The sequence below is a fragment of the Caretta caretta genome, chromosome 9, assembly GCF_965140235.1.
Source record: "Caretta caretta isolate rCarCar2 chromosome 9, rCarCar1.hap1, whole genome shotgun sequence".
Taxonomy (NCBI): domain Eukaryota; kingdom Metazoa; phylum Chordata; order Testudines; family Cheloniidae; genus Caretta; species Caretta caretta.
Window position 1 is genome coordinate 24,107,207 of NC_134214.1, and position 16,171 is coordinate 24,123,377.

Below are 16,171 nucleotides of genomic sequence, written 5' to 3' on the forward strand. Positions count from 1 at the left end.
CAATAAGTACTCTTTTCAAGTTATTCACGGATAAACCCATCTTTGACCTAGTTCCTTTTCTTTACTAATAGACAACGGGCCAAGGAAAAGGGGCAAGAGCTTCAATTTAAAAGGATATATTTGGAATCTCCATCACTGGGGATTTTTAAGAGCAGGTTGGACAAACACCTCTCAAAGATAGTCTAGATAATACTTAGTCCTGCCTTGAGTGCAGGGGACTGGACTAGATGACCTCTCGAGGTCCCTTCCAGTTCTATGATTCTAACTTGGAGAACTGGTCTGAAATCAACAAGATGCAATTTAATAAAGCCAAGTGCAAAGTACTTAGGACAGAAAAATCAAATGCACAAATACAAAATGGGGAACAACTGGTTAGGCAGTAGTACTTCAGAAAAAGATTTTGGGTTATAGTGGATCACAACTGAATGTGAGCCAACAATGTGATGCAGTTGTGAAAAACCTAATATTCTGGGGTGTATTAACAGAAGTGTTGTATGTATGACATAGGAGGTAATTTTTCTGCTCTTCTCTGCACTGCTGAAGTCTCAGCTGGAGTACTGTGTCCAGTTTTGGGGTCCACACTTTAGGAAAGATGTGGACAAACTGGAGACAATTCAGAAGAGAGCAACAAAAATGTTCAAAGAGAGGCTGACCTATAAGGAAAGGTTAAAAAACACCGGATATGTTTAATCTTGAGAAAAGAAGTTGGGGGGGGGGGGGGGGAAACCTGGTAAGTCTTCAAATATGTTAAGAGCTGTTATAAAGAGGACTGTGATCAATTTTTTTCCATGCCCTCTGAAGGCAGGAAAAGAAATAACTGGCTTAATCTGCAGCAAGGGAGATTTAGGTTAGATATTAGGAAACACTTTCTAACCGTAGGGACTGGAATAGGTAACCAAGGGAGGTTGTGAAATTCTCATTAAGGATTTTAAGTACCAGTTAGACAAACACCTGTCAGGGAAGATCTAGGTATAGTTGGTCCTGCCTGGGTTGGGCGATGGACTAGATGACCTCTCAAGGTCCCTTCCAGTCCTACATTTCTACTATTCTAGAACAATTTGATTTTGTTGTTAGACTACAAAAAGTTAATTGACTCCACTCACACTCAACCCGACTTATGAGGGAAACTTACTTTGAAAATAAACTGGAAAATTCCCACTGAACTTCTTATCAAATAAAGCCCATTTAGTCTACTTAAATGCTTAATTGTGTGAAATGGTTTATGCAATACAAGTAATAGTATAAAGGGAACTAGTTCGTGATACAGAATCACTTCTACTGTGCTAACGAAGCCACACAATACAAACTTATAAAAGGGTGATGAGTAGATGAAGAGAGCAAACTTGGCGATAATTTGCTTTTCTAGTATCTGTCTCTCCCTGCAACAGCTAAAAATATATATTTTAAAAATGATAAATCATCATGTAGAAAAGCTGATTACCTGAATTGGCAGTTGATTTGTTAAATAACAGCCTATGAAATTTGTAAGGTCCCCACCAATCCAACACAGCAAAAAGCCCAGAGAGAGTGCTTGGTCCACTTTTCCATTCTGATAAGCAACATAAAGTTGACTATGAAAAAAAAATCACAAGAGATGCAAACATGAAACATTTAACTTCTTTAAATACATTTTACTTTAAAAAAGCCCAGTCACAAGGAATTTCCTGTAGGGGGACTAAATGACAAAACTAGTATTTTGAAAAAAATACGTCCAGCTCAATATTTCTGGTTCTCTTAAGCCTAGAAATAACAGGCTCAACCTGTCCCCAATACTGCTTGCTTGCATGTGCTATTTTTCCATGGCAGGGAGTGAAACACACCATTTGAACAACATAACCAAGCTATTAGTGTTTGATGTACCATGCTGTAGTAACCATCTTTAGTAATGTTGAAACTGGAAAAACATTCACATTTTGCAATAAAATGGCGAGGGATACACAAAGCTTCTATGACAGAGGGATGAGAGTCTATTAGCAGTTTAATGCAATGCTCACCAACGTCACAGTTTTAATGTAAAGGTGTCTTTCAAATAATATTTCAGAGGCTGAATGGCTCAAAAATGGTTTTATTCTTCATGATTTCCAGACACCCTTTACTAGTTCAGTAACTAATATTCTCCCTATGTGGAGACATTTTCACCTATTCAGCTCCTGCTATTCCCTACCTGCATATTTGAAATATGAACCCAGCATAAGCACCTCACACAGCACTGCAGAAATGCTGACCGACACTCCGTTTCTGACCCTTTCTCAGTCCCAGTGTTCATTGACCAGGAGCAGCAGGATAGTATGTGACACATAACATGTGGTTTAAATAATATTAGTCCACTCTCCACTAAAGACTGCAGGTGTGTGCACACATGCAAGTGTAGGAGAGATGAGGTGAGGGTGACATAGGCCATGTACATTACCACTTCTGTTGGCCAAACTTATGTCCTTCAGCCATGTGGGGAAAAAAACTACCCTCCTGAATGACGTATGTTTGGCTGGCATAAGTGGTAGTGTGTACTGTGCTATGTTGGTAGGAGAGCTTCTCCTGCTGACATAAAACCACCTCCATGAGTGGCAGTAGCTATTTTGTCAATGGGCGAGCTCTCTCCCATAGGCATAGAGTGGCAATAGGAACAATCTTACAGTGGCGCAGCTGCACTGATGCTGCCGTAAGCTCGCTAATGTAGACATGGCCCTATTCTCATTTGCTCTCAGCGGCAGAGATTTGTGTCAGATTGGCGCAATAAAATAAGTACATCAAGCTCTTTTGCCAACCACCAAATACTGAAATACTGTTCTAAACATGAACATCATACTACTTTGGCATATGCTATTATGCAGATGGAAACAGAAATGTATCCAAGATCAACTTTAAAAAGGCAGCTTTTGAAAAAGGCTTCAGGCAAGATTACTCATGTGAATCTGAAGACTGCTTAAGATTTTAAACTTACGGTAGTGCAGCAAACAGAAAACAGACAATGGAAATCAGTCCTATGACAACGCTCCAGTACTCCCACGCATTTTCTACACATTCTTCCAAGAGATGCCAAATCCATGGTGTTCCATTTATACACAATCTCCTATTCTCTACTGAAGAGATATTGAAAGCATGTGTATACAGCTGAGGAGCCATCATTCAAGTGCTGAGATTCAATTTCAGATGTTTATTTTTGGCTCTGTTTTTACCCCATGCAAATCCACAAATCCGTTTATCAATGCTGAATATCCTCTCTCTCAAAAAACCTCCACATCCAGACGGATGACTTGATATAGCAGATATTTCCAATCTTATAAATGGACCTGCCAAATTCAATGACACAAAATACAGCCAGTGTGACTATATCAATTTAAAAGACCAGATCAAAGTTTTCAGTAATTTGGCCACAGGAAACATTGTTTGGGAACATAAAAGTCAAACAGAATAAAACTGCAAATACAGACTCTAATCCATAATGCACTTGCTTATATTTACTGTTTATTAAAAAGGAAAAATGGCATTGTCCAGAACCAGGTATTACACAAGCAAATACCGTACAGGTTACTCCACACAATGTACTAATGCATAATCCTAATTTACGTCACCTGGTCTGCCTTTGGTAGACTGACAGTTGTGCAGTGGTACCAAACTTTAATATATCTGTAATGTGAAAAAACTGTACACTACAGGGTAATGTAAATCAAGCAACTCACTTACCCTTCAGACGAAAGCCAGGTTTTGAATCCAGGCCTCTTAGGGTAAGATTAGCCCACTGAAATAATGGGCTACCAAATACCCTTTTTAATGATAATGGGTCAGATTGTGAACCCCTCATTCACATTTGTGAATACTCGCTCACATGAATACCCTCACTGACTTCAATGTAACTGCTCATGGAAGTATTGCTTACCAGTGCAAATAAGGGCTTCATATTCTGGCTCTCTGATATCTCCAAGCATTTAAGAAGAAATCTGTTACATCAGAATTTGTTCATGATGTCAGATAATTAAGAATAGGATTCTGTTTAAACTTGGTCTGGAGTCTAAATCACATAATATTGATTTCTTGTAACTTTCCAAATAAGTCCTCCAGAATATATTTCTTTGAATCAGGCCACAAAACATCACATTCACAATGGATTTCTAAAATTTGTTTTCCCTTTATTATAAGTTTGGCAAGTTTTATATTTCTGTATTTCAAGTAAAATACCCAGTATTTCAAACTTGTTTTTTGTTGTTTGCTTCAGCTGGTAAGTTACATTTCTAACTTGAAAGGCTCAAGAAACACCAGTTTTTCTAAACACAAATAAGGCATGCCTCAGCACTGAGTAAAATTAAAACAAATGGCTTTCAGGAAGTACAAGTTTATCTTCAGTATGCCATTGACCAAGTAACATGGAATGAACTAGAAAACAAGCTTTCCAAGGGTGTTGTGGAGGTGTCAGTAGCAACTCCAGAGTGAAGTCTGCATGAAGATACCACAGATACAGAGTCTAAATTCCATATATCATACGCGTGGGAATGGGGCTGGGAGGGGAATTACATGCCTCAGCACCACACTGACAAATCTTACTCTTAGGTTAATGACAGAATTTCAAGAAAGTCATTTCAGGTTTCTAGAGATTTTATACACACACTTCCAAGTGCATAACACGAATGATTAATATCTGTGTGAGAGCACACTGTTCCACTATTGGTAACACAGAACCATGTTAGATTATGTAGCCAGTCTGTAAGGGATTGGGTTGAAGCTATTTTTACAATACAACAAGCTATTTTCAATATCTTTTGAAATCTTACAGGTTGATGGCATAAAATAAATGCTGTACATTATAAAATTGGGATTAGCTTTACCCTCCCAGGGCTTGTTCTATACTTCCATGAGACCTCTGGTAGCTGTATTGTCATAATGTGGTGCAGGCTGGGGCATCACATTGCAGATAGAGCTGGATGGCCTTGGGGGGGAACTGATGTCACAGCACCTAAAAAAAAAAAATATATTGACATTGTACTGAATCCCCCATTTAGCCTGGCTAGTGAATGGCTCAGCACTTACTGCTGAGGTCACTGATCTTTGTAGCCATTTCTGCAAGTCACTTTTAAAGTTTAACAACTGTGTGTGGATGGTGACAGGGGAGACAGGCATGTTTTAGATACACTTGCCTGATCTTGCACCACTGAAGTCATGGACCACACCAATTGTTAGGCACAATGCCAAAGGGCAAGTATCTTCAGTCATTCAGAAAGTATTATTGTTGTGAGAGATTCTTACATTTTCTAAAGGTTGGTTAACTAGTAATTATTTAAAAAGGAGTACTTGTGGCAGCTTAGAGACTAACAAATTTATCTGAGCATAAGCTTTTGTGAGCATCTGATGAAGTGAGCTGTAGCTCACGAAAGCTTATGCTCAAATAAATTTGTTAGTCTCTAAGGTGCCACAAGTACTCCTGTTCTTTTTGCGAATACAGACTAACATGGCTGCTACTCTGAAAGTAATTATCTGTGCACCCACGGCACCCATATAATCTGAACATTTAGCTGTCAGATTCCATTTCTTGCAATGCCTATTTCACAGATCTGTAGAATGGGCTAGATAAATGAGCAATTTGATTAAACACTGTTCAAACTATGGTTCCAATCCTGTAGATCTATGTGGGTATTCAGTATAAGCAAGCTAATAAGGACTCAGTCACCTGACTTCATTGTAGGTTAACCTACCCTCTTCCACCATGCTGCCCCTGCCCCCCACCCCCAAATAAACAAACAAACCTGCAGCCATTACAGAAAACCAAACACTTCAAAAGCTGGTGCAGACTACATGGGCTCCAAACGCTTCCCATGAATGAAATCCTTGTCTTTGGCCTCTTGCCACACAACACATATAAGGCATGTGGTTATTTTGGGATTATTTTTACTTAACATTTATGTGGTACCCTACCTTCAGTGTTGGCAACTCCTGTGAATTCGTTGTAAGTGTTGCAATAATTGCTTGTTTCTCTTAAAGCTCCAGCTATTGGAGTAATTTTGCACAGTGCTTTGCAACTCTAAAAGTCATGATGACAAAATCATCAGCTCTGTTAGATGCTGGGACCTCTGTATGCTATCCACCCAGCCCTATTCCCTATGACAAAGTTCTGGGGAAGGCTTAAAACCCACATTCTTCTGTTGCTGCTGGGATCATGCTATTCCTAGACCAGGTGAGTGTCCTTTTGTTCCTTTCTGGGGTTGTTTTAACTCAGTTCAGTGTTGCATTGGGAAATGCACTGTAATGAACAAATTCTCATATCTATTAATGATGGTGGAATATTGCAGGATTTCCTGGGCTCAGACCAGTTTAATCCACTTGAGGAAGCTAATACACCTTTTTGTCCCTTCTGCACAGAAATTTTAAATTTTTTCCAACAACTTCTTAAAGCTCATGAGGTTACTTTTTTTCAATTAGGTTCCTCAAAACTGACTACGTTCCCTGAGGAGAGACAAGAGGATAAGACGATAGGTACAACAGAAAGAGAAAAATGTGTTGTCTGAGTCACCAGTGATAATAAAAGGAAAAGAAAATGTAAGGAGGCATCTATCTTTTGCTTTCATCACAACTCTTTACGTGCACAACCCAGTATTTCTGTAAGAGGGTTAAAAATTTTTTTTCCTCTAGATATTTTACTGGCTTTTCTTTTGAGATTACTATACATACTGTAGTTACTGCCATTAAGTCCTTGGAAAAATTATTCTCAATTACATGCTGTTTCTACCATAATGAATGACTTAGAACACAGTACTCAGATCTCAGAAAGACTTGTAATAAGGGCTTGTCTACATGAGGAAATTGATCAGAAGAGCTACTGTGCTTTAAATTCCCACCCTACCTTATCCCAGAAAACTTCCCTAGGTAGACAAGCCCTAAGATCATATTGAGGAGAGGAAGGCAGGCCTTGTAGTAAAGCGGCTGTATTAGGACTCAGGAGATCTGCCATAAACCTCCTGTCTCTCCTTGGGAAAGCTGCAGGCAGGCAAATTTTCACAAGTGGCCACTGAGTTTTGAGTGCCTCTCTTCTTGGATACCAAGCAATAAGACTCCCTTACAGGTGCCTGACTATGAATTTATGTGTTTGAAAGTGGTCGTCGTCGTCCCCCCCCTCAGTTTCAAATAATAATATTAATTAAATCCAGCTTGAGATTTTGGAAGGGAAAAATCAGTTGTGCAGTATTTGTATTTACGTATTCCTAACAAAATCAGTGGAACTAGTCTATGTGATAAGACTTACAACTTATTTCATTCACTTGATCCTCCTATTTTACTCCTACAACTCTCATGTTCCTATTTTCTTTAAATAATCCTTTTACTGGTTGCATGCTCTCAGCATGGGTGATTGTCTCTTTAGGATCAACAATCAAATATGTATATCACATTTGAGGGAAAAAAAACTAATTTTTTTCAATAGGGAGCTCCCAGTTTATCCTGGTAAAATTCAGCTGGAGAAATAAAGTCAATTTTTGAAAGGGGACAAGCCATCCAGGAGCAAGGTGAGCAGTAGTAGCATGTGAGCTAAATAGCCATCTCACAGGTACATTGACAGACTGAGAACGCTGGGTGTAGGTCAAACACAAGCTGCCAAAATCCATCCCAGAGGCCCTTTCCCAGTCTTTAGAAGAACTGGAATTCTTTGAAGGTGCCACAGGGGGAACTGGCATAAAAATGTATGGAGGTGGTTATTAAACTTTTTTGTATTGTGATCCCACTCAAACAATATCATTCTCCTAATCCTGAGCCCATATCTTCCCCGAGGCAACTACAGTATTGGGTCAGAAGAAGAAAAAAGTAATGAGGATGTATTTAAAGCCAGCAAATGAACATAATTTAACTTTAATCTGGATGCTGCTGTTATTCTGTTGCACACACTTCACACCAGAGCTCTCTCTATTTCCTGTGTGGGAGAAGGGCCAGAACTTTATATTTAGTTCATGAACTCTCCTTCAGTTTGCTCTGCCCCCATGTGTATTTGCTACTCCTCCCTTCAGTATTTATTCGGTGCCCTCTGTAAATGCGATCCGCTGAATTTACAGCACCGAGGCCAAAGAAAGGTATGAGGCAGACATGAATGGCCAGGGCCAAAGGGAGATCAAAGTGGAGCTGTTTGAGGGAGGGAAAACAAACCCAAGAGGAGGGCAAGGCACCAACCCGGCAATAGCTACCCAGCTTCCTTCAGGCAAAGGGAGGGAGAATCCCCAGTCCCAGGCTGAATCTCACAGGTCTCTGCCTGCTACCTAGCTCACCAGAAGGTCCCTTCCGGGGGCAAAAAGTCCCTGTGGAGAGGGAGGGGAGGAAGTGAACCCCGAAAGCACAATACAAGAGCAGGGATCCCTGGGGCTACCCCCCTCCCCGCCTACACGGGAATCCCGGCCCCGCAACGGACCCCACTGCCGAGACGGGGACTCCGGCCTCGTAACCACCCAGCCCAGCGCGGGGAGGGTCCCTCTGCCGCCCAAGCCCCAGCGCAGCCCCACAAGCCCTGCGCGGCTCCCTCCAGCCGAGCCCCAGAAGAACGGGGTCCCTGTCTCCGGCCTCCCTCCAGCCCCTCGCCTCCGCACGCAGCAGGCGAGCGCGAACCTGCCTCTGCCGCCCCAGCTCCGCGGCGGCAGCGCCCGGCCCAGTCCAGCGCCTTCCCCAGCGTCCCGCCATCCGGCCCGGCCCGGCCCACAGGCCGCTCCCCCGGCCCCGCCCAGTCGCGGGCCCGGGCAGCGGAGAGCAGCGGCGGCCGGAGCGGAGCCAGGGCGCCCTCTGCAGGCAGCGGGGGGTATCTGCCCATCACAGGGCGAGCACACCGACTCGGCACACAACGCAGACACTCGCTGACGCAGTGTCCACCCAGAGGGAACCACACAATTGGCATACAGACAGTACACACACAGCTGTGCTCATTGGCACCACCCACAGCCATGAACTCTGTCACATACACCAACCTACTGACATCACACATTGTAACCCAACATAAACAGACCTATAGAAAACATACCCATAGGCACTGACTCATAATACACATGTAGCGACAACATACACTACTAGAGTCCCTGGGCGGCCCTGATACACCAGTTGCCACAGACACATTCCATAGACACGTGGCATACACTCACAAGAGAGGTATCCGTACACACCCTGAGTCAACAGACCCACACACAGAAGTATACCAGTAACGTGGAACACTATGACAGGTTTCAGAGTAACAGCCGCGTTAGTCTGTATCCGCAAAAAGAAAAGGAGGACTTGTGGCACCTTAGAGACTAACCAATTTATTTGAGCATAAGCTTTCCTGAGCTACAGCTCACTTCATCGGATGCATACTGACATGCATCAGATGAAGTGAGCTGTAGCTTACGAAAGCTTATGCTCAAATAAATTGGTTAGTCTCTACGGTGGAACACTGTAATTTCATTTCCTATTGCCACACTTAACCGCTTACATCAGTGGCAGAGGACAAGAGAAAGGATTTTCATCTCCAGCTGATTTGTGCTTTACGGTTTCTACTCAGTGGCTTATGACACTTTCAGCTGCCAAGGTCTGAATATCTAACCTTTTATTTATTTATTTTTAACTTTTTTGGTGCTTAGCATATTCTGAACAATTTGTAGGAGTAGGCCACTCCCTGACTTCTACAAAAAGAAAAGGAGTACTTGTGGCACCTTAGAGACTAACCAATTTATTTGAGCATAAGCTTTCATGAGCTACAACTCACTTCTTAGCGTGCTTTTTTTGATCAGGTGGTTCCGCAGTTTCTTTGAGAGCGTATGGCACAAGCTGTCAGTATAGTATGTATGCCAAATAACTTTACGCTATCACCTAGTCATAAATGAATTTGTAATGATTTGGTTTCTAGTACTGCCCTCTGCTGGATGGAATATATATTTTACCACATACTTTTTATGGGGTGATATCAACGCGATAAACTGCAAACCCTTGTGATAAATCACATTTATCATGCACCACTGACTGCCTCACTTGCACTTTGCTCGTTAATCTATCTCCACTATGACTTATTGCAAAACCCTGAGCCATGTTCAAACAGCTGCCAGTTTTAAAAAATAACTTCAAATCTTGAACCACTGACAGGTTTAAGGTCCAATGTCCCATGAACCTAAAGGTCTAGAAACAAGTGCTTTGCCTTACTGGAGAAGCTGGAAAGTACTCTGCGATTTTTACAACTGTTTGAGGCTCTGATTAATAACAGTGCTGAAGCACATGCTTTTCTGAATAGGGATGCTTTATTAAATCAGGACAGGAAATGATGGATACTTCATGCAAATTACTTGTTGTACTGCAATGGCTGCATACAAATATCATAAAATAACCTCGCACATTTGGCCTCAAAATGTGGCAAATTAAGTTGCATTTGGTTATTCTGCCCTGGACAAGTGAGCTGAAGGAGTAGTTGTTACAGCTCAACTAGAAGAGAGAGAGAGAGAGAGAAGTTTCATACCATCCATCTATCCTAATCTGGTAAATAGTACTGTCACACATAAATAACAGTTCATTGCATGTTTTTGACTAGCAATGGATACTAAAATTAAATTTGTAACATTTGATAGTTTGATGATCTGAGTTCAGTTCCCAGAGAACAGATGTCTATACCTAACACCGTCACCACAGTTGGTACTAATTGACACCCTTCCTGGCTGTGTCAGTAGAAAGGCCAAGCAATGAATGGGAAAGGGGACTGCACTACTTTCTCATTCCTAGAGGCGGATGATCAGCCTTGGTATAAGGAGGAAGTTGCACCTATTTACTCTAGGGATGAACTTGGTGTGGTCTTTCCAAATCTGGACTGTACTTTCTCTTCCCTGAGGATACACAGAGGGCTACAGTTTCCAAGGCTGTCAGTCTAACACCTTTCACAAGCAGTGAATCCACCAAACGAGAGAAATAAAAATGTACTGGGATTTTTCATGGTTGCTATGCCCTCTGAATACTGTGGTGACATTTCTGATGTCTTTAGAGCCTGTACTTTATATTGCTGACACTTAGTGGTGTCTGCTATACTTTACATGTTACTGGCTACTCTTAAATGCTACCTTAGCATTTCTCTAATAACAGCACAGAGACTATGAGCCAAGATACTAAACAGTCTAATGTACAATCCTGTGATCTTCATAAGAGGTGTGTTGTAAAGATGAATATTTAAAAAATATTTTAATAGGGAAGAGTATTATATAAGATACTGAATGTTTAATAAACTTTTACTTTCTATTTTCATTGAGAGTCTTTATATCTATATTGTTTGAGGCTTGGATAATCAGTATACGGTTGGGAAAATGCATAAAGATAGGCTTTTGGGTCTATTGTTCTGGTTTAATTGCGGCTCAACCAATGATTCACTGTTGTTTTTGGCAGCTGAGCAGACTTTGCCTGGCACTGTAAATTTCCCCTGTTTATGTCTATGAGACTCATCTGTTGCTGACTGGCAAAAGCAGACAGCTTCTTATACATGTACAATAGGAATTAGACTTGTAGAAGGAATAGTTTATGTGCCTTACAACAACCTACCTAAAACACTAATATAGCATCCATTACCATAGTAGCTGAATGCCCTACTGTCTTTTTCTTCACAACACCCTTCTGATATAGGGAAATGCTATTATCCCGATTTTAAAGATGGGGAAATGGGGCACAAGAAACTAAGTGACTGTGTGGTGCACTATTGAACATGGGTCTCTTAAATTCTAGGCTAGCATCCTAGCCCCTGTATCATCCTTCCTAAGTTCCTATATGATGATTACTTATGTCAGAGCTGGTCAGGAAATCATTTTCCCCTACAAAAAATGGATTTTTTTAAAGTGTTCAACAACCAAAAAAAAATCTATTTTCAAGTTTTCACAAAAACCTGAGTTCTTTTTGATTAAATGGATTTTTTTGGTGAATATTTCCATTTAATCAAAAAGCCATATACCAGCAAAAAACGTTTTAATTAAAATTTTTTGGCCATCTCTAGTGTCAGTATAGTTAGTTAAAAAGGGAGGCATTATTTCAATTTCAGTTTTAAAGATATAGGACACCATTTTCCAAGCTAAAATGATCTACATTTCACCATCAAAATGACATGTATATGACATTATGTCCATATGCCTTGAATCTCTTGAGTTTGTATTATAATACTAACATTTATATACCCTTTCTCACAAAAAGTCATGGGATTCCTTACCATATGAAACTAATTATTTTATACTAATCTGATTAAACATAATTAGTTTAAGTTTGGCACAATCAAAAGCACATGAATGCAGGGCCTTTTAATGGAAAGTGTTGGGCAACCTTAACTATAGGCAGGGCTACCAGCTCTGCTTTTAATATATCTGGTCTATTTGGATCTTACTTCAGTCATTCCTTACAAAGGGTCTGAGTCCTGTATGCTCTGTCTGTATGGAATTCTCACTGAGAGCCTATTATGCCTGGTGTTGCCCAGCTGGTCTTTGCACCCTTTCAAATTCCACTTAAAAGATGTTTGCAAATTAGTATGTGAAATACAATTTGCAGGGTTTGAAGTTTGAATTATCCAATGATCAAATCCTATAGTAAATCCATAGGCAAAATTTGGGTTTGCATGGATTCACTCTGGTTTGCCAAAACCAGAAATGGGTTGGGTTTCAGCAGTGATGCAGCTACAGACTTTGGAGCTCAGGGAAATACAACACACCTTGTAAAACTGGATTAAAATTGTTCTGTGGGCCAAAGTATAAATAATAATGACATTATGCCCAGGAATGAGGGGAGTTAGAGAAGATGATAGGCTATTGACAGCTGAACAGATAAAGATATCAGGAGAAATTGTTGTTCTTCTGAGTTTTCCAGCTGATTCATGATACTCAATTTAAATGCAGGTTTCAGAGTAGCAGCCATGTTAGTTTGTATCCGCAAAAAGAAAAGGAGTACTTGTGGCACTTTAGAGACTAACAAATTTATTTGAGCATAAGCTTTTGTCAGCCTCCCACTTTCCCCTGAGAAATCGGCTGAAAATGTCCTCTGCAGAACTGGCTGATCCTTCTGAGCACAAGGCCCAACCAATAGGAACCACAAGCCTTGTTTTCACAAGTGCTGAGTACCTGCAGCTCGTATTAACTGCAGTTTGATTTATAGGTGCTCAGCACTTCAGAAAATCAAGACCCTTATGACTTCTAGCATGTGAATTTCCATATGTGACCAGCCTGAAAGAACCAGGATTGAACTTGAACTACATTGCAAACAGTAGTCTGATAAAACATACAGACAATAAGAGAGAGCAAAACATTTAGCAATATACCTCTACAAGCAGTTCATGAACCCAAACAAAATTTGAGCAAACCAGTGACAGATTCTGGAAACAGTTCACACTCAATCCAAGGAATATTTAGAGTATTTTGATGATTCTAGTTGAAATATCCATACAGCTCTAATGCCCAGGTCTCACAGCCCAAGTCAGAGGTAAGTGTACTGGTAATTGTAGATTTTCAGTTCTTTTGCTATTCCATTGTTTGTGTAGTAAAACATTACCAGGGGCCAGTTTACTCAGGCTTGAAAATGTACGTATCTCTTGAGTCATGAACTGCAATTCCTGATGTCCACTGAAAAAAAATGTATAAGGAGAAGATGATCTGGTGAATGAAAGCCAATTATTTTATAAACTACATTTTAAAAAAAGTACTGTACAACATTATATATTTATAGATACAATTTTGTTCAAAAAGAAAAGGAGTACTTGTGGCACCTTTCGTGAGCTACAGCTTATGCTCAAATAAATTGGTTAGTCTCTAAGGTGCCACAAGTACTCCTTTTCTTTTTGCGAATACAGACTAATACGGCTGTTACTCTGAAACCTGAATTTTGTTCAACTGTCACATCACAGAATGAATTATACATTAGTTCGAGGGATTTAACATTTATGAATGTCTTTGTTGCCTTGATATTAAAAAATAAAATATCTTCATTGTCTGTGTTTGCATGACATGTTAACTTTTGTATAGGTAGCACAGAGCAGAGGTGCTGTAGTTACCAGCCTCAAAGAGACATTATATACACAATGGGGCTTATCACTTTTTAAAGGTGAAATAATGCCAACATAATTTTGATATGTTCTTTTTTCCAACCCTGGGAAAAAGGCAGTGATATTGTTACAATTAAAATATTTTGAATTTATGTGGTAGGAGAAAATGGAATTGATATTTGAAATTATTTAGAAGACGGTGCCATCTTTACCTAGCCTACCTGCTGCCAGAGTTGCAAGAGTTGGCAAAGCTTATTGGACTAAGCAGAGCTACTGGCAAGAATTAATAAAAGTTTGGAATTTGGATTTAAAACTAAATTTAAACCCAAGAGATTTAAAGATGGAGTTCAAAGCTGTGTTTCATCAGATTTAACCCTAAAAATATTGAGCCAGCTTCTCTTGTATAACCCTACTAAAGTCAATAGGTTATATGCATGTCTTTGACTTCAATGAGGCAGCGTTCAGTTATGTAAGCAATGAATTTAACTCATAATCCCTATTTATACTGTCATGGGGCCTTATCTTGACAGGTGTTGAGCATGAGGATCCTGATCTAGTGAAGCACGTGTACATATGTTTAACTTTAAGCACGTGTGTCTCAATCTGAAGCCCACTGCAGCCTATGGGCATACTCCTATCCATTTCAATGAGTAGTGGATCAGGCTTGTGCATAGTATAGAATTCAGTGGGATTAATACTCACATAGTTAAACTTTTAAGTGCTCTGCTGGATTGGGATCCAGGACCTCAGAGTAGCTTACCTGGAAACGGTTAGTATCAGGCTTCTAGTTTGTATAATTTTTATCTCCTTTCCAGCTCTCTTCCTTTACTCTTGTTCTTTTTGACAAGCAAGAATCATGGAGAGTCATTTTCTGTTAAGTGAAGAGCAGAGGGGTAAACTAGCTTGAGCAGAAGGAATAAACAACTTTTATGGTTAAACTCAATTGGACTGGATACTGGAATTCCAGCTCCTAACCTCAGATCTAAATTGCTCCATTGCCCCATGAGTCTAGCTCAGGGGTGGGCAAACTTTTTGGCCCACGGGCCATATCGGGGTGTATGTATGGAGGGCCAGGTAGGGAAGGCTGTGCCACCAAACAGCCTGGCCCCTGCCCCCTGTTCACCCCCTCCCACTTCCCGCCCCCTGACTGTCCCCCTCTGAACCCCCGACCCATCCAACCCCACCTGCTCCTTGTCTCCTGACCGCTCCCTCCCAGGACCCCCTGCCCCAAACTCCCCCCCTCCCCCGGAATCCCACCCCCTATCCAACCCACCTGCTCCCTGTCCCCTGACTGCCCCCTGGCCCCTATCCACCCCACCCACCCCCTGATAGGCCCCCCGGGACTCCCATCCAACCCCCCCCGTTCCCCGTCCCCAACTGCCGCAGAACCTCTGCCCCATCCAACCGCTCCTTGTCCCCTATCTGCCCCCTGGGGCCCCCTACCCAACCCCCTCATTGCCATGCGCACACCACCACTGCCCCATTACCATGCTGCTCAGAGCAGCAGGAGCTCACAGCCCCGCTGCCCGCGTGGCGGCATAGCTGCGGGGACGGGGGACATCAGGGGAGGGGCCAGGGGCTAGCCTCCCCAGCCAGGAGCTCAAGGGCCAGGCAGGATGGTCCCGTGGGCTGGATGTGGCCCGTGGGCTGTAGCTTGCCCACCTCTGGTCTAGCTGAAAACCTCCCCACACTAATGCAATTACAAAATGATTATAACTAGTTCTCTGCTGAGTATCCCATGTACAGTAGATGTTTTGAAATGAGTTTGCACTTTGCCAATGCAAGATTAAATTTGGTTGAAATACCATTTATCTTTGAAAGTGTTAATCTGATTTATCTCTATTTTGTACTTTTTCTCCCTAATGTATTTGACAGCGAAATTGAATCGTTTTTACTGCAGAGCTGAGCATGAAAGGTGAACATTCAATTTGCTATTTCTTGATTTTTATGCAATGTGTATGCTTCAGTACTCGATAAATTCAAACCTTGTGGGAAAGAACTACAGAATCATATTGTGAACACAAAGGACCAGATGTTGGTTTATATAATAGAGATTATTGGTTTGCATTTTTAATTTACAAGAAAAAAATTGATTCTCTGCTATATATTGTGAAAGTTCAATGAGTCTTATTTGTATTGGAGTACTCACTAGTAGCTGTGTGACATTTTGGTGGGATGGAGGTGATAGGATTAGCCAGGATG

General features: G+C 41.2%; 1 protein-coding gene across 10 annotated transcripts in view; it reads right to left on the minus strand.

Moving 5' to 3' along the window:
- The window catches only part of LOC125642654 (lysosomal amino acid transporter 1 homolog), a 47,761-nt gene that overhangs the window by 18,911 nt on the left and 12,679 nt on the right, over positions 1–16,171 (minus strand). For 5 of the 10 annotated variants that reach the window (XM_075132165.1, XM_075132164.1, XM_048864331.2 and 2 more), the window contains exons 1-3: positions 4,821–4,945; positions 2,942–3,290; positions 1,442–1,571 (exon numbers count right to left, since the gene is read on the minus strand). In XM_075132165.1, the coding sequence (XP_074988266.1) occupies positions 1,442–1,571; positions 2,942–3,126 (315 nt within the window). In that variant the 5' untranslated portion in view covers positions 3,127–3,290; positions 4,821–4,945. Of the gene's footprint in view, positions 1–1,441; positions 1,572–2,941; positions 3,291–4,795; positions 4,949–8,571; positions 8,687–14,729; positions 14,841–16,171 lie in introns of those variants that run through there. The other 5 variants (XM_075132168.1, XM_075132170.1, XM_075132167.1 and 2 more) reach the window with 4 other exon arrangements.